This window comes from Octopus sinensis, linkage group LG23 (assembly GCF_006345805.1).
Source record: "Octopus sinensis linkage group LG23, ASM634580v1, whole genome shotgun sequence".
NCBI lineage: Eukaryota > Metazoa > Mollusca > Cephalopoda > Octopoda > Octopodidae > Octopus > Octopus sinensis.
The window spans coordinates 14,224,677-14,244,715 of NC_043019.1; the positions used below are offsets into that span (position 1 = coordinate 14,224,677).

At 37.8% G+C, this 20,039-nt stretch overlaps 1 protein-coding gene across 6 annotated transcripts in view; it reads left to right on the top strand.

The window, feature by feature from the left end:
* Window positions 1–20,039, top strand: part of LOC115223496 (serine/threonine-protein kinase Sgk1) — a 241,707-nt gene that overhangs the window by 98,608 nt on the left and 123,060 nt on the right. For 4 of the 6 annotated variants that reach the window (XM_029794105.2, XM_029794106.2, XM_029794107.2 and 1 more), the window contains exon 2: window positions 3,796–3,891. In XM_029794105.2, coding sequence (XP_029649965.1) covers window positions 3,796–3,891 — 96 coding nt within the window. Of the gene's footprint in view, window positions 1–3,795; window positions 3,892–14,876; window positions 14,995–20,039 lie in introns of those variants that run through there. The other 2 variants (XM_029794110.2, XM_029794109.2) reach the window with 2 other exon arrangements.

The window sequence follows — 20,039 nt, forward strand, 5'->3', positions numbered from 1 at the left end:
ACAGAAGAATCAGAATGCAGAAAACAGTTAGAACTGGAAGTTTGTATCATAGGATCAAGGGCTGTATCAGGTGGGGTTCAGAAAAACTGCAGCCCCTTTCAGAAACAAGCCTCGCAAGGTGGTGAAGCCGCTGCACCAAGTGCTGCTGGCTATTTTCCACAGCAATGTGTTTGCAATCATGTCCGCAAGGCGTGGCTGAACACGCCCTTTGGTCTGAGGTGCACAGCCCATTACTTCCTCCTTCTGCTGATTAATTCCTCCCCCCTATTTTTTTCTTTTTTTCTTTATTTCCTTGGTGAAATAGTTAGTGATTTTTTTTTTTTGATAATTTGATAAAAAATACCATCGTTTTGATGGTATTTTTTTCCTTTCTTTTCTTCCAGTAAAAATGTTGTTAATAAAATGGTGTTTTTAATTTGTCTTTTATAAAAAAAAGATAAAATGTCAGAAATGTTAAATTCTCAATGATAATGGCATTAATAAAGTGAAACTAATAAGCATGGCTCTATGGTAAGAAGTTTGCTTCCCAACTACATGGTTCTGGGTTCAATCCCACCTTGGGCAGGTGTCATCTATAGTCTTGAGTGAATTTGCTAGATGGAAACGGAAAGAAGCCCGTTGTGTATGTGTGTGTTTGAGTGTATCTCCCGTCACTGCTTGACCAAAGTCTTGTGAGTGGATTTGGTAGGTGGAAACTGAAAGAAGCCCATTGTGTATGTGTGTGTTTGAGTGTGTGTCTCGCCACTGCTTGACCAAAGCCTTGTGAGTGGATTTGGTAGATGGAAATTGAAGGAATCCCATGGTGTGTGTGTGTTTGTTTGTTTCCTCCTCCACTGCCACTTGACAACCAGCATTGGTTTGTTTACATCTCTGTAACTTAGCAGTCCAGCAAAAGAGACCGATAAAATAGGTATCAGTCTTAAAAAAATTTTTTTAAAAAGTAACTGGAGTCAATTCAGTCAACTGAAAAAAATTCTTCGAAGTGGCGCCCCAGCATGGCCACAGCCTAATGACTGAAAGAAGCCAAATTACGAAAGACACAATTACATCAGCCGCCGTTTATTATATATGGTAACAAGTGGTTACCAAAATAATTTCCAGACTAGAATCAAACAATGTTGATGCAATTGTTAACATTTGAGCCTGCATACATTACTTCATCACGATTAGCGGAAGATGAAAAAAGAACAAAAAAAGAAAGAAAGAAACAAGAAAATCTTTGCAATGACATTAACAGAAACATTATAATATTCACAAAATCTAACGCCTATAATGTAGGTGTGTTGCCATCTGATATAAGATATAGGTATGTCGTCAACTAATATTATGTGGGTGGACTGTATCTCTTGCGTAGTTTACGTAGGTACGTAAGTATTGTTGTGAGCCTGTTAACACTTGAGTACCATTCAATGGCTATTATGCTAATGTACTATTGACTATCAAAGAAAATAATGCTTGATTTCATTTTTTTTTTATTCTATTATATTTTTTTTTTTTGTTTTTTGTTTTTTTGTTTTAATAATTGCGATTAATTCTATGAACAATTTTGTGCTTCCCTCTATCATGACGTATACATTTTTTCTCAGAAAAAAAAATCATATATCTAAAAACTATTATAGCTTATTTGTGGTGGTTTGGTTGTTTGGTTGATAGCTAATAACTGTCTGAATCTAAACGGAGAAAGGGCTGTCGTATGAAATATTACAGCCGTCTTTCATTGTACAGCGTTGGTGAACATTGCAGATTTATACTTACAACCCATGGACAATGGGCATGAAAAGGTTTCAAGTTTTGGCACAAAGACAGCAGGCTTGGTGAAGGGTCTAAGTCGATCATTATCTACACCCCAGTGTTCAACTGGTACTTATTTATTGATCTCAAATGGATGAAAGGCAAAGTGGACCCCAGCAGAATTTGAACTCAGAATGTAAAGACAGATGAAATGCCGCTAAGCTTTTTGCCTGGTGTGCTAATGATTCTGCCAGCTCACCACCTTACAACAGACATTCAATGTTGATGATGATGAACAATGCACACACACACATACCTTTCACTTGCTTCAGTGATTGGACTGTGGCCATACTGGGGCACCACCTTGATGAGTATAGTCAAACTAATCAACACCAGTACTTTCCTTTTTAAAGTCTTTTACTTATTCCATCAGTCTTGTTTTGCTGAACCACTAAGTTATGGGGATGTGAAGAACACACACACACACACACACACACACACCAATGTCTTCCACTCATTTTCCATCCATTTCTAGAAATTCATTCACAAGGTGTTGATCAGTGCAGGGCTATAGTAGAAAGCACTTGTTGCCAAAACTACCAAGATACAGAGATGTGAACAAACCAACACTGGTTGGAAAGCAATGGTGAAAGACATACACACACACACACACACACACCAAGATCTTCCACTTGGTTTATCAAATTTATTCACAAGGTATTAACCAGCCCAGGGCTATTGTAGAAAGCACTTATGAATAGAAAACCTTCACACTAATGATTGTCTCCCTTTTAATAATGTAACCCTGGGCTGCTCTTATTACACTCATCAACACCACCAGTAAGGCAGATAACCCAAATATGGCCACTATATTAAACTTTGGTGCAGAATAAACAGTAAACTCAAGCGAAAGACTGACCAGTATGGAGAAAGCTTATCAAGTCATGCCAAAGCCATGAAGAGCCATTGTGTGACAACTGACTGCAGATTATATATATACTAGCATTAAAGACCCGTCGTTGCCGGGTCATAGTGCTAGTGCATGTATATATGTGTATATATATGTGTACATATTACATGTACATCTATATATATATATATATATATATATACATCTACACATAAAATGCAAAATACAAAGTTATATCTTGATATGGCTAGTGATAACAATACTCAAAATATATAACAGACTGGAATTGTTAGCTCTTCTTTTTTCTCTACATTGTATACTTTATAGACAATAGTCTTTTCTTTAATTTAATTTTTTATTATCCATCTGGACTATTCCATTTCTGCACGCTAATTTTATTTCTAATTTATTCCCATTCATGTGAAACCACTTACTCAAGTTCAAATCATTGATGCAATTTTATACCAATTGCTATTTTTACTTTTGTATGTTACGATTATATTATACTTTAGTTTGATTTTAATTATTACTTACTACATATAATTCAATTGTTATTATTATTTTTATTGTTAAAGTGAAAGCATCTGACATAAAATAGAGAAGTATTTTTGTTTCACTTTTAACACGTAATACTGAAATAGTGGAGAAGATATGATATTGCTATGGGCTCGCCCTAGGCAAGAAGTTGAACATTTTTTTGCCCCTGAAACTACATGGACCCTAAGTAAGGCATGTGTAAAATTTGAATGAAATTGGTTGTGTAGTTCTCAAGTTTTAGGGAAACACACAGACAGACAGACAGACACACATTCTCAGTTTTATATATATAAAGATATATATATATGTTCACACACACACACACCACTCACACATACATATAGCTGCTCATTTGTTTTATTATGCTAGAATGGCCCAGGCAGGATTATATTTCAGGTAGGACTTTTACAACCAAATGCCCATCCTGTCCCCAACTCTTAATCATTTTTCAAGTAATAATCTGCTATGAAAACAAATGCTTGTTGAAACTGTTTATTTAGATCATTACCTAATTAAAAATCCTTAAACTCAATTTCCAAATTTTCATCTTTATTTTATTTATTTATTTATTTATCTATTTATATATTTATTAATGTATTATTTTTGATCTTTTCCAGAGTCCAAATCGGAGTGAAACGAATAAGTCAGATCTGAGCCCGACCAGCGCTAGCATATCTGACACACAAACTTGGGAAAAAGACAAGAAATATGTTGTAAGGAGAAAAAACATGTTTTTACCATTTCTTCTGAAAATTCTGGCAATTGATTTTTTCCCTGCTGCTAAATTTTGAAATGCAGCACAAAATTCTAATTCATTCCAAAGTTTTACCATTTTTTTTTTTTATATTATTGTTATTCATGTCTAACGATTTGTAAATACATAATAATATCTCAAGAAGCTCTCGACTTTATTTCTCGTTGAAATATAAAATTTACTTTAGAATTATAATTAATATAGGTGACTTTATGATGAGCTGTAATAATTTATGTATTTAATTAAGCAAAAATTATTCAGGTATATTATATTCAAACGAATAATAGGTTTTGTCTACAGCTTTTTTTGTGATTTCTTTTCCAAATTTAATTCTATTTTATTAATGGAAAATGGCTTGGCTTGTAAGTCTCAAGATGTGTAACATTGTATACAAATAAATGTGAAATATAAAGCCAATGAGTTACAGCCATGTTCACTTTCAACATCAGCAGTTTATAGTACAATTTGCCCCCGTGATTATTATCAAAATCCACAGGCTGGTGGCCCGTGAGGGGCACATGTGCCAGTGACAAGTAGGAAATATTCATGCTGGAGACCTGTAAAACCAGTCGTGCCTGTGACATGTAAAAGGCACCTGTGCCTGTGACATATTAAAAAAGGCATCCATGCCTGTGATACATAAAGGACACCTGTGCCTGTGACATATGAGGCACCTGTGCTAGTGACATGTAAAAGGTGCCTGCGCTGGTGACCCATAAGAGGCACTCATGCTGTTGACACGTGGGCGGAACTTGTGCTGGTGACACGTGGGAGGCACTTGTGCTGGTGATACGTGGAAGCACCCATACAGATGACACATGGGAGGCACCTGTACCAGTGACATGTAAGAGGCACCTGTGCCAGTGACACATGGGAGGTACTCATGCCAGTGACACGTAGCAGACACCTGTGCAGGTGACACATGAGACACACCCATGCCAATGACATATAAGAGTCATTCGTGCTGGTGACACTATAGGAGGTACCCATGCCAGTGACACGTGAGAGGTACCCAGTACAATAGAGAGTGGTTGGCATTAGGAAGGGCATCTAGCAGTTGAAACCAAGCCAAAACAGCTTGTAGCCTGGTGCAGGACACTGGCTGACCAGTTCCAATCGAACCATCTGACCCATGCTAACATGGAAAACGGATGCTAAATGATGAGGATAAGGGCAGACTCTACAAAAATGTTGGTTTAAACATTAGGAACATAATATTTACTCCGGGGCCCCTGGGTGCTGCATTGTCTAGCAAGAAGTATTGCGGCAGCTGGCATCATTATAATTAGTGTCAGACAAGATCGTAATTATCATTTATAATGAGGTGTTTCCTGAGTAATCTGTGAAGAATTCTCTTTCAGATCAAAGATGATAATTTATTTATTTATTTAGTGGTATGTCCTTTGTCTTTTTTACTTGTTTCAGTCATTTGACTGTGGCCATGCTGGGGCACCGTCTTGAATTTTTAATTGAAGGAATCGACCACAGTAATTTTTTTTAAAGTCTAGTACTTATTCTATTCTATCAGTCATATTTGCTGAACCACAAAGTTACAGGGGTGTAAACACACCAACACCAGTTGTCAAGCACTGGTGAGGAACAAACACAGACACATAACCACACACACGTAGATTATATACACACACACACACACACACACACACACACCTACCTATGTATGTGATGATGGGCTTCTTTCAGTTTCCATCTACCAAATCCACTCACAAGGTTTTGGTTGGCCTGAAGCTATGGCAGAAGATACTTTCCAAGGGGTCATGTAGTGGGAGTGAACCTGGAACCATGTTGTTAGGAAGCAAGCTTCTTATTTCTTTATTGCCCACAAGGGGCTACACACAGAGGGGAAAAACAAGGACAGACAAATGGATTAAGTCAATTCTATCGACCCCAGTGTGTAACTGGTACTTATTTAATCAACCCCGAAAGGATGAAAGGCAAAGTTGACCTTGGCGGAATTTGAACTCAGAACATAACGGCAGACGAAATATCGCTAAGCCTTTCACCCAGCATGCTAACATTTCTTATTTCTCTACTGCCCACAAGGGGCTACAAAGAGGGGACAAACAAGGACAGACAAATGGATTAAATCGGTTATATCAACCTGCAACTGGTACTTAATTTATCGACCCCGAAAGGATGAAAGGCAAAGTCGACCTCGGCGGAATTTGAACTCAGAACGTAACGGCAGACGAAATACGGCTAAGCATTTCACCCGGCGTACTAAGGTTTCTGTCAGCTCGCCACCTTACCACACAGCAACTCCGGCACCTATAACATTTATTTTTCCAGTAAGCAGCCTTTATCTCATTCCGAAATAATTATAATTCTTTCTAATTTTGGCACAAGGCCAGCAATTTTGAGAGGAGGCACAAGTTGATGGCATTGACCTCAGTACATGACTGGTACATTATTTTATTGATCCAAATGAATGGAAAGGTAATGTTGATCTCAGCAGTGTTTGAGTTAAGAATGTAGAATTTGGAAGAAATGTCATGAAACAGGGAATCCGACGCATTAACAATTCTCTCATCATATCACCCTAATAATGGTTTCAAATTTTGCCACAAGGGCAGCAATTTTGGGGGAGGGGATCAGTCGATTACATCAACCCCAGTGTTCAACTATTTTATCGACCTTGAAAGAATAAAGGCAAAGTCAACCTTGGTGGAATTTGAACTCAGAACATAGCGAAGGGCGAAATACCACTAAGCATTACATCCAGTGTGCCAACGATTCTGCCAGTTCACCACCTTAATAATAATAATAATAATAATAATGCAGTACCAGGCAGTGGCTCTCGTGGCTTCTGACCTTAACTAATTTGAAGTGTTATCATGTACATTGTTTTGTTTTGGTATAAAAGATGGGCTACAGCAAATACTCTTCTCAGTGCCACAGATCTGCTTGTTTGATTCCTGGGCCGGGCTGTGTGTTGTGTGCTCGAGCAAGACTCTTTATTTCATGTTGCTCCAGTTCACTCATCTGTAGAAATAAGTTGCAACATCACCAGTACCAAGATGTATCGGCCTTTGCCTTTCCCTTGGATAGCAATAGTGGCAATGAGAGGGGAGGCTGGTATGCATGGGTGACCACTGGTCTTCCATATACAGCTTGCGCCTTGGAGAAGTTTCTCCTTTTCCCTTTAATTCAAAGCAGATTTAGCTGCCATTTCTAGCATGCTGAGCAATTACAAGAAAAAAAGTACCTTGGTGGCTCCTAGTGCTGAGGTACATTCAGGAGGAAGAATTCTAGAAGAGACGAGATTTCCTTTAATTAACTATCTCTCCAGACTTTGTTGATCATATTAAAAGTCAAGTAGCGAAAAAGGAAAAACTTGACCTTTTGAATGTGTATCTTATCATCATCATCATCATCATTATTTTAATTGTTAATTTTCCATGAGGGTTGGCTATGTTTGTAGCATATATAACACACTGAATCTTCATGATCCTACATTGTAATCTTATCTTGCGAGACCCACCATCTGCACATCTGACCTCTGCCATCTCTTTCAATGTCTTTAACTGTTTTGAATGATGATGATGATGATGATGATAATCGTAACCTTTCTACTTTGGGCACAAGGCCTGAAATTCGTGGGGGTGGGGGGTGATTACTTATTTTATTGACCCCGAAAGGATGAAAGTTGTGCCCAGCAGAATTTGAACTCAGAATGTAAAGACAGATGAAATGCCAACAAGCATTTTGACTGGTATGCTAACCATTCTGCCAACTTGCCACCTTAATAATAATAATGATAATAATAATAATAATAATAATGATAACAATAATAACAACAACAACAATAATAATTATAATGATAATAATAACAATGACAATGATATCAGCATTATAATTATTATTTATTTATTTATTGCCCACAGGGGGCTAAACATTGAGGGAACAAACAAGGACAAAGGGATTAAGTTAATTACATTGACCCCAGTGTGTAACTGGTACTTATTTAATCGACCCCGAAAGGATGAAAGGCAAAGTTGACCTCAGCAGAATTTGAACTCAGAACATAACGATAGACGAAATACCTATTTCTATATTGCCCAAAAGGGGCTAAATACAGAGAGAACAAACAAGGACAGACAAATGGATTAAGTCGTTTATATTGACTCCAGTGTGTAACTGTCTTTCATCCTTTCAGGGTCGATTAAATAAGTACCAAAGTCGAACTCAGCAGAATTTGGACTCAGAACGTAGCAGCAGACGAAATACCTATTTCTTTACTACCCACAAGAGGCTAAACACAGAGAGGACAAACAAGGACAGACAAACGGATTAAGTCGATTATATCGACCCAGTGCGAAACTGGTACTTAATATATCGACCCCGAAAGGATGAAAGGCAAAGTTGACCTCGGCAGAATTTGAACTCAGAACGTAGCGGCAGACGAAATACCGTTAAGCATTTCACCCGGCGTGCTAACGATTCTGCCAGCTCACCACCTTAATAATAATTATTATTAATGAAAAAGATAGAGGAAGGAAGGGTTAGGGTTAGGGAAAAGAGTAAAGGAATTAAAAGGACATTCTTTAATTGCATGTGCTTTGACAATTTCAGTAATCATCATCATCATCATCATCATCATAATTATCCCTCTGTCTACAGAAAAGTGTTTTTGTTAGAAAACCTTGTCTCAAGAGTTTTTGTATGAAGGTCATATCTTTTTAATCTCCCATGCCACACTTCGTTTCAAATTTACATTCATATGCCATGGACTTTCTGGATCAGTGATTAAACTCGACCTCCACTTCCCCCACCCCCCAGCAGGAACACCACCACCACCACCACCCATAGCAGATTTTTGGTTTTTGCCCACCACATCAAACACACCTTTCCCCCTCTCACCTATAAAAGTTTCATTCAGTGTTTTTGTTTTTCAATTTTATTCTAATCATACCTCGTGTTTATTGCTGCCAGAAGATTCTTGGCATTTTAGCATTTATATCCCTAGAAATTGTTTTTCCCAAACCTGAACAGTAAAGATCAGATATTTATTGGTTTGGCAGTCTTTCTTTCTTTCTTTCTTTCTTTCTTTCTTTCTAGTTTTGCTCTTTTTTCTTTTTTTCTTTTTTTTTGTTTGGTTTTAACATTTCAATTTTATTTAAGCATTAAAATAAATTTTATCAGTCGTGTTGCTTTCAGTCAAATATTAAAATTTTTTTCTTTTTTCAAATTCTATGAACTAACTGATAAAGCAATCATCATCTGATGCCATGATGAATATTTGCAGGATTTTCTTTAATTTTTCTTCTTATTAATCATTATTGCTTTATTTCTCATCTCATATTTAATAGCAAACTTGTTAGGATACAGAGCAACATTTTCATGTATTATAATGAATTAAATTTCTACCTCAAGTATTTTAGGTCGTCTTGGGACAAGACATTCCATTTGTAACATTTGGACTTGGTTATTAAATGATTTCCATCTTGTAGAATTGTGAAGGTAGCTAGCTTACTGGTTAGGGTATTTGGTTGATGATTGTAAGGTTGTGAGTTCAATTCCCAGTTGCATGTTGTGTCCTTGAGCAAAGCACTTTACTTTGCTGTGCTCTGGTTCACTCTTAGGGTAGCAGTGGTTATAAGCTGTACAACAGACTGAGTCAAGCCTTATCAGCATAGGAATAGAGATATTTAACCATTTCGTTACCAACTTGGCTGAAACCAGCTCTGGCTCTGAGTACAAATGTCTTGTTTTCATAAGTTTTGAATTAAAATCTTAGTCACAATTTATGTTCCTAACACTAGCTTAATGACTGCAAAAAAAACACAGAGCATCTCCACAGAAATAAGGTAACAAAAGGGTTAAAGTCACCATGATATTTTTAACCCTTTCAATACCAACCTGGCTGAAACTGCCTCTGGCTCTGTAGTACAAATGTTTTCATAAGTTTTGAATTAAAATCTTCCACCAAACCTCAGTCACAATTTATGTTCCTAACAGTAGCTGAATGATAGCTACATTATTTTACTAATTTCTTTGTTATATTTCTAATGAATTGAAAGAAACACAGAGCATCATCATCATAATCATTTAACGTCCATTTTCCAAGCTAGCATGGGTTGGACGGTTTGACCGGGGTCTGGGAAGCCAGGAGGCTGCACCAGGCTCCAGTCGGATCTGGTGTTTCTACAGCTGGATGCCTTTCCTAATACCAACCACTTTAGTAGTAGTAGTAGTAATAATAATAATAATCCTTTCTACAGGAAGCACAAGGCCTCAAATTTGGGGGAAGGGATTAAGTCAATTACATGAACCTCAGTGCATAACTGGTACTTATTTAATCGACCCCAAAAGGATGAAAGGCAGAGTTGACCTAGGCAGAATTTGAACTTGGAACGTAGCAGCAGACGAAATATCACTAAGCATTTCGCCCAGCGTACTAACGATTCTGCCAGCTCTCTACCTGAATAATAATAATAATAATAATAATAATAATCTAACTTGTTGTCTCTTGAAGTCTCTGGGTGAGACTTGGAGCCAACTTGTACAAGTGTAAAGCAAAAGTCAAACATAGAATAATAATTAATAATAATAATAATAATAATAATAATAACCTTTCTATTAAGAGATATAAATTTGAGTTCAAATAGATCGTTGAAAAAAATAACATAGAAATCTATATCTGACTAAAACAAATGTTAGGGTGTCATGCATGATAAAGAAAACTTTCTTGCAATTTTTTAATGGGAAGAAAATGTTCGTGCATTTATTATTATAATTATAATGACGTCACATGTATGTTTGTGCGTATGAGCTCACTTCTGTCTCTACTACCATATGCTGTTATTGTCTCTGTTTAATCACCTAAATCTATCAAATAAATCCTTTTCACTATCTTCTCTCCATAAACTTAGCTTTTGTATTTAGTTTTTTTTTTATATTTGTCTTTGTATTTCTATTTTACTTATAAAAAGCAAGTTTATATGTTGATCGCTAATTTCACTAGATAAAATTGGTAATAAGTTAGTTTCTATTTTTTTTTTTTTTTTATCAAGTTTTCTTTGTGTGTGTGTTTTCAATTAATCTGACCTCTGCCATGCTCGCTATGGACTTTTTTTTCCTGAGAACAAGTTTAACCCTTTAGTATTTAAACTGGCCATATCCGGCCAAAATAGTTAATCTGTTTTATGTTCAAACTGACCAGATCCAGGCCCTCACACCTACCCTACAATGTTATTCTACATCAAGTAATTACACCATCAAGGTCTTGAGAATATGAGATAATGCATGATTAATTCAAATCAATGGGAATCAATAGGCATTATATTTGATGGAATAATCTGAACACTAAAAGGTTAAGAGTTGGGGTTAAATTAACTTTACAACTTCCACACTTCCAAGATTGAAATTGTAAAGATAATTTATGGACACCCTTGTATCTTGTTACTTTTAATTTCCATTCAATCTGTTTTCTCCTTGATATTTTCTATCCAAATTTCTTACTTTTGTTCTGGGAGGAAAGAAGAAACCCCACAACCTTACAGCTTTTGATCATCATTTAACATACACTTTTCCCATGCTTGCATGGCTGGGCTAGACAGAATTTCTTGAGGCAGATATTCTCATTACATCCTCCTTAAATCAACTATATCCGTCTTCACTCATCTATATCCTCCTTCAGTCATCTCTAACCTTTATCAATCAACTTTATACCCTTTCAATCAACTCTCTATTTTTACTCATCTATATCTTCCTTCATTCACCTATATCTATCTTTACTCATATTTATTCTCTTTCAATCATCTGTATCCCCATTACTCAGCTTTATCCCCTTTCAATCAACTTTACTCGTCTATATTCCCCACTCAATCAAATGCATCTCACCCTCAGTTCCCTCCGTCTTTGACATTTTCCCTTCAACTATACCCACCAATCTTTACTCATTACATCCTTTTTAAATCAACAATATCCATCTTCACTCATCTATATACTCCTTCAATCATCTCTATCCCTATCAATCACCACTACTACCACCAGCGGTACTCTCTCCTTCCCTACCTTATAAATCTGTATTCTACCTGTGACAAAGTTATCTATCACTCAACACTTTGATTAACTTTGTAATCAATGAAACTCTAACATGCACACACACACCACACACACACACACACACACACACTCTCTCTCTCTCTCTCTCTCTCTCTCTCCAATTTGAGACAGTTCTAATGCTCCATTTCGCCTACTTAACATGTCAGGTGTCAATACGTTTGGAGTTTAATTCATTCTGATGCAGCCAAGAGTACCAAGAAACATTAGCATGTTGTAACAACTCACCCAGCTGTTAATATATTCTGTATCATGAATGTATGTATATTGTTCAGTAATTTACATGTCTGGCGTATGTTGTAGATTCCATATCAGGTAAACATCAAGTAGAAATTGTAGGAGAATGTTATTCCATATTATCATATGAAGAACAGGCTACCAGTTCTTTATTTTCATAGAAATCTGAAGATTTAAGAAAGACTATGAAATATATTGGTAAGTAGCTTGCTTACAAACCACATGGTTCTGGGTTCAGTCCCACTGTGTGGCACCTCAGGGGCAAGTGTCTTCTACTATAGCCTCGGGCCGACCAAAGGATTTGGTAGATGGAAACTGAAAGAAGCCCGTCGTGTATGTGTATGTATATGTTTATGTGTCTGTGTTTGTCCCCCCAACATCGCTTGACAACCGATGGTGGTGTGTTTACGTCCCCGTAACTTAGCGGTTCGGCAAAAGAGACTGATAGAATAAGTTCTGGGCTTACAAAGAATAAGTCCTGGGGTCGATTTGCTCGACTAAAGGCGGTGCTCCAGCATGGCCACAGTCAAATGACTGAAACAAGTAAAATAATAAAGATTATATTAAAGAGCTAGCCATCATCCATGAACAAGTACAGTTTCATAATATACACTATGCTTTTGTTAGTTCTTTTAGATGCTTGCGTAGTCGCAAACAGGTGTACTGTTCACCTGTATTTGCAGGATGGGTCAAGCAAGCTCGAATCAATGAGTCCACCATGTTCCTTACAAATGCTAACCATGACTGACAGTCAGCCCTAACATTGTTGTTTGTTTGTTCCTTCTTGAGCCACACCTGGCTCATAAGGGCCGGTTTCCCGGTTTCCTTGGCATATTGGTTCCCCATCTGGACGGGACGCCAGTCCGTCGCAAGTGAGCTGCAAGATGCAGGAGGATAGAGTGAGAGAAAGTTGTGGCGAAAGAGTCAGCAGAAGTTTGCCATTACCTTCTGCCGGAGCCACGTGGAGCTTAGGTTTTTCGCTCATAAGCACACACATCGCCTGGTCTGAGATTCAAACCCGCGATCCCTTGACCGTGAGTCCGCTGCTCTAACTACTAGGCCATGTGCCTCCACAGCCCTAACATTCCAGCAGGCAAAGTGATGTTTCTGTCTGTGGCCCAAAAATCCAGTTTGTAATTTTGACAAATGCCCCCACTGGAAGAACAAGTGTGTTGGATAGCATGGACACATGGCTGTCATTTGTTGTTGAAGTGTTCATGCTCGGAGTTTCAGTGAGAATAGAAATTCACATGCGGTTCCTGGAACATGTGCATAAACAGGCATAGACACCGTCCAGAGTCACATTTACTTTAACCCAGAGACACATACAGGATATAACAAAAGGCAGCAAGCTGGCAGAAACATTAGCACGCCGGGCGAAATGCTTAGCTGTATTTCACCCGTCGCTATGTTGTGAGTTCAAATTCCGCTGAGGTTGACTTTGCCTTTCATCCTTTCAGGGTCAATTAAATAAGTACCAGTTACGCACTGGGGTCAATGTAATCGACTTAATCCGTTTGTCTGTCCTTGTTTGTCTCCTCTGTGTTTAGCTCCTTGTGGGTAGTAAAGAAATGGGTATTTCGTCTGTTGTTACGTTCTGGGTTCAAATTCTGCCAAGGTTGACTTTGCCCTTCACCCTTTCAGGATCGATAAATTAAGTAGCAGTTGTATACTGGGGTCAATCTAATTGACTAGCCCTCTCCCCCAAAATTTCAGGCCTTGTGTCTAGAGTAGAAAAGGATTGCCCCAACATTCAGCTGGTGCTCATTTTCAGCTGAGTTGACTCACCTGTTGTAAATGACAGGTAAGGGTTCAGCAACTTCTTACCGTGCAAGGTGATTTGCTTATAGTGATCAAATGTTTGTCTTGTACATTAGCTCCCTCTCTCCATCAAGTCAACATTACCTGAACAGGTGCACAGTGTCCCACACATCAGGTGCCAAAGTGATCACAGTGTTACATGAAACAAAGTGTTTTGCTCAAGAGCACAACACACCACCTGGTCTGGGAATTGAAACCACGACCTTGCTAATCATTAGTGCAACACCTTAATCATTAGGCCACATACTTTCACTGCCTTTTATATCACTACTATTACCAAAATCCACTCACAAGGCTTTGGTCAGCCCGGGACTATAGTAGAACATACATGCCCTAGGTGCCACACAATGGGACTGAACCCAGAGCCATGTGGTTGGGAAGCAAACTTCTTACCACACAGCCATGCTTGTTGTCTGTCTGCTAAATTCACTCACTAGGTATTCGCCTGCTCAAGGCTGTGTTAAAAAAAATATTTATCCAAAATACCATACAATGAGATTGAACTCGAAACCTCATGGTTACAAAGCAAGCTTCTTAACTACACAGCCAAGCCCTGCACCTGTGTTTTGTATAAAATTCATTATTTTTATTTATTTATTTATTTATTTTTTTGTATCTGTTTTTGTGACGATTCATGTTATCAAGTTTGCCAAATTATCAGCTGAGGTGAGGCTAAGATAGCTACCGGTGTTTAGGGAGATGAGGTGATAGAACTGAGGCGAATCTGCTGACCGAATAGTAGTTCACAATCAAAACAGAAATCATTTTCCTGTTTTAATCACATCACATCGTTAACAGTCATTACGTCTCAACGCTTTGCTTCGGTACACAGTAAGATCTCGCTTATGTTTCAAAGATGTTTTCTCTTGGAGAATTTTTATCAAGAACTCCTAGTTCAAAGAGCAAAAAGGGCTTCCAGCAGGTAAATACATGAATTAATTTTTAAAACAGTTACCATCTATACATATTAATTGCTGTAATTATTTCTTCTTTTTATTGGTTTTTTTAATTATACAAAGATTTGGTAGATAAAGGTGTTACAGTTAAAACTGGGTCTGTTTTAGTCGGAGAATATATATCTTACTTGGGAAGGTGCATGGTGTGTCAGGCTTACAATTGTGAGGTTGTGAGTTCGATTTCTAGACGAGGCTGTGTTGTGGCAGTGGTTAGTGTGTCAGGCTTACAATTGTGAGGTTGTGAGTTCGATTTCTAGACGAGGCTGTGTTGTGGCAGTGGTTAGTGTGTCAGGCTTACAATTGTGAGGTTGTGAGTTCGATTTCCAGACGAGGCTGTGTTGTGGCAGTGGTTAGTGTGTCAGGCTTACAATTGTGAGGTTGTGAGTTCGATTTCCAGACCAGGCTGTTTTGTGTTCTTGAGCAAGACACTTTATTTCATATTGCTCCAGTTCACTCAGCTGTATAATGAAGTTGCAATGTCACTGGTGCCAAGCTGTATTGATCTTTATTTTTCCTTTTTTCCTTGGACAACACCAGTGGCATGGAGAGGAGACTGGTACGCATGGGTGACTTGGTCTTCCACAAACAGACTTGCACTTAGGAGGGTAACTTTCTAGGTGCAATCCCATGGTCATTCTTGACTAAAGGGGTCTTTACCCTTTAATATTTCACCAATTTTCTTCCTAGCTGTTTATTTCCCGGCACTAAATCTGATAATTTACAAATAATCTACACCCCTTTGCTTAGTTAACAGCCTTCTAATACACACTCTCTCTCTCTCTCCTGCCTGCAGTCTCTATCTCTCTTCTATACTTCAGTGAATCTGTCCATATGTTAGACAATCTGTATAATTCTGTTAAAAGTGTTAGCCTTCAGTCAAGCGTTTATTAGTGCTGATGGTTGCTTAAATACTGTACACTGTGGCTTTGTGTTTTGTTGAAACAGTTGGCAGCTCTCCTTCATTATATTGTCTCTGTTATATTTTGGCAGACAATGCAAAAAAAAAAAATCCAACCACTTTTCAATCTGTGTGTGTGTGGTTAAAAGGTGTAGGCTTGGCTAGTGTTTAAGAAGCTTGCTTTCCCAAAATATGGTGTTGTGTTCAGTCCTACTGCGTAGCATCTACAACTGTCTTCTACTGTAGCCCCTGGCTGACCAAAGCCTGTTGTGTGTGTGTGCACGCACACACACAGAGATAGATAGATATGCCTATATATTTATATTTTTTATATATATATATATATATATATATATATATATATGTGTGTGTGTGTGTGTGTGTATGTGTATATATATATATATAAATACAGATGAGTGGTACAACAAGGCACCAATATTTACTGGAAAATAGCAGTTGATACAAATGCAATGCTATTGTAAAGTTTCACTGCGTATTTACTGGCAAAGACATGTGTGTGCAACAAACATGAAAAATTTGTCTTACCTCCCAGGAAGATAAATGTACAATTCCTAATTTTCTATAGGAATTAAAGCCAGCGCTAAAAGTTACATTTCATATATGAATACATCTAAATAAACAATATGATCAAAGATAGAAAATTAAGAAATGGGTGTCTGTTGCATATTTCAGGAGTTCTTGCTCTTTCTTCAGCACTGCATCTCCTGAAATATGCATTTGGTCCTGATGAAGCAACAATAAGTCCTGAAATATGCATATACACCAATTTCTTATTTTCCTTTTCCTCAATCACATTATTTACAAAGCACCCACTACACTCGCGGAGTGGTTGGTGTTAGGAAGGGCATCCAGCTGTAGAAACACTGCCAGATCAGACTGGAGCCTGGTGCAGCCCTGGCTTCCCAGACCCCAGTCGAACCGTCCAACCCGTGCTAGCGCGGAAAACAGACATTAAACGATGATGATATTCATATGCAAAATATAACTTTCAGTGTTGACTCTAATTTCTATAGAAAACCTGTAGAGATTACTTAAAAAAGAAATAATGATGATGGTATTTTTAATCGTATATAACTCAACTTTAATTAGAAAGACTTGGAAGCAATAACAACACTTCACTTAACTTTCCAACTATGAGACCCATGAGAATCCAGAGTCCCAGTCTTTGAGTAAAGCAGTCATACTAACTATGCTAATATAACAGAATGCATAAATAAGTTTGCTTTAAACTACCGACATTTGAAAGTTTTCGTATATTAAACTTTAACTTACCAATGGCTGAAGGCTTTGATATAAACTTTTAGCTGATGGCGTTCAAACTGTTTTTGTTAATTGATCTGTCATCAAAGCAAGTGTTTGAGATAGGTTAATGACCAGATCGTGGAGTGAAGGAGTTAGAAACATCTCTTGTCAAGGTAAGAAAAAAATAAAAGAGGCTAACGATAGGATGTAACTGTCCACTGTTGACATATTCCTTATCAAGCTTGGAGGTCTATGACCATACTGCAGGCTCATTAATGCTGACTGGATGCTCTGCTGTCTTTAACCCTTCACCTAACCAAAACATTTTTCATAAGTTTGTCCTAAATGTCCATGTTTGTTTTCAGACTTTTTAAGTCAGCTTCTTTTGACAATTCTGAACAGTATAAGACAAAGTCGACCTCGGCGAGTTCAAATTCCACCGAGGTCAACTTAGCCTTTCATCCTTTCGGGGTCGATAAATTAAGTACCAGTTATGTACTGGGATCGATGTAATTAACTTAATCCGTTTGTCTGTCCTTGTTTGTCCCCTCTGTGTTTAGCCCCTTGTGGGTAGTAAAGAAATAAATTCTGAACAGTAGAAAGCTTTCCTTTCATAAATCCTCAGAATTTACGAAAGGAAAGCTTTATTCTTTTATAAAAGCTTTATACTTTTATAATCCTTTCTGCTCATGAAATTTGTTGGGAGGGAGCTAGTTGGTTTTTATCAACCTTAGTGCTCGACTGGTACTTATGTCATCGACCCCAAAAATTTATACAGTAATGGATGAAAATAATCGGGTATGTCCATCAAAATTCCAGGTTTATTTATAGCTAACCCCAGCATTATAATTGCTTTAAATTTTGACAAAAGGCCAGTAATTTTAGGATAGGAAGCAAGTTGATTGCATCATCCCCAGTACATCACTGGTACTTTTATTTATCAACCCTGAAAGGATAAAAGACAAAGTTGACATTGGCAGGATTTGAACTTGGAATGTTAAGAGCCAGAAGAAATGCTGTCCACTGCTCTAATGATTCTGCCAGCTCACTGCCTTAAACCCCAGCATAATAATCCCTTTATGTAATCGGTACAAGACTTGAAATTTTGGAAGAGGGGGTTAGTCAATTCCATCAGCCCCAGTGCTTCACTGGTAATTATCTGATTGACCCTGCAAAAAAAAAAATGAAAGTCAAAGTTAACCTCAGCAGGATTTGAACTTAGAACATGAAGACGAAGGCAATACCACTAAGCATTTTGTCAGGTGTGCTAATGATTCTGCCAGATGCCACCTTAGCAATAATAATAATAATAATAATCCTTTCTACTCATTAAATTTTGGGGGAGGGAGCTAGTTGGTTATATCATTAAAAACGGACTAAATGCTGCCAAGCATTTGGCCCAATGTGTACATGTGTGTGTGTGTGTGTGTGTGTGTATATATCACTTAGCATCCATGTTCCATGCTGATATGAGACTATTTGACAGGATTCAACAGGTCCAAGAATCAGGTGAGGATTGGTGACAGGAGGGGCATCCAACCATAGAAAATCAGCCTCAATAAATTCTATCCAACCCATGCAAGCATGAAAAAGAGAATGTTAAAACACTGATTATTTTTATTATTATTATTATTATTATTATTATTATTATTCGTCATCGTCTTCTTCTTCTTCTCATCATCATTATCATAATCATCATCATCATTATTATTCAGCACCGCCTCGTCTGGCTTCCGTGCCGGTGGCACATAAAATACACCAATCCGACCGTGGCCATTGCCAGCCTCGCCTGGCACCTGTGCAGGTGGCACGTAAAAAGCACCCACTACACTCACGGAGTGGTTGGCGTTAGGAAGGGCATCCAGCTGTAGAAACACTGCCAGATAAGACTGGAGCCTGGTGCAGCCTTCTGGCTTCACAGATCCCCGGTCGAACCGTCCAACCCATGCTAGCATGGAGAACGGACGTTAAACGATGATGATGATGATGATATTATTATTATTATTATAAACTGATTGGCCCCAAGAATTCTCTTGGCTTCCACAATGGTGCAGAAGTGGCAGACTCATTAATGGATTGAATTTTCTCATCAAATGGCTAAAAAAATTCCATTCCAGTCAATGATATATATATATATATGCTTGAAGAAAGAAAGAAAGACAAAGAAGAAACTGTTGCAAATTGGCTGAGAACAACCAATAAAAACGGTTATAAAAACAATCACATGACATACATCTGAAAAACGATTCCCACTTTGTTGGGGCAATGGAGTAAGAGAGCATTCCTGCTGGCACTGGAATTAAGGCTTTGTGCTAATCTGGGTGAAGAGGTCATGTGACAATTAAAAAGGTGCAGCAGAATTAAGATTTATGATAATGGCAAGTGACGATGACAGTGAGTCATGTGACTGTATGTATGTGTATATGTATATCTGTCAGTGAGAGAGAGAGAGAGAGAAAGTGAGAGACAGGAGTTAGTATGGAAGAACAACGGGGTAATAATCACTTCAAGCCGAGCTGTTTATTGCTGGAAACTTCATTTAACATCGATAAACAAAGCCGTAATTATTCAAATGTATTTCAACTGCGAATGGCTTCTGGAAGCAGGCAAACAAAAGCAGCCATTTCAGTGCTTATGAACAACACAAGACTAAAACAGCGACAGCAGTTATTATTATCATTATTGTTAATGTTTACAATTTTTCTTTGAAGTCCTCTAAATTCATTGAAATTTTGTGATTCTTTTTTTATTGACATTGTTACAGACTCATGCATTCCTCAAAACAATTCCATCTGACCCATGCAAGAATAGAAAAGTGGGCATTGAATGGTGATCGTGTCTCATAGGACA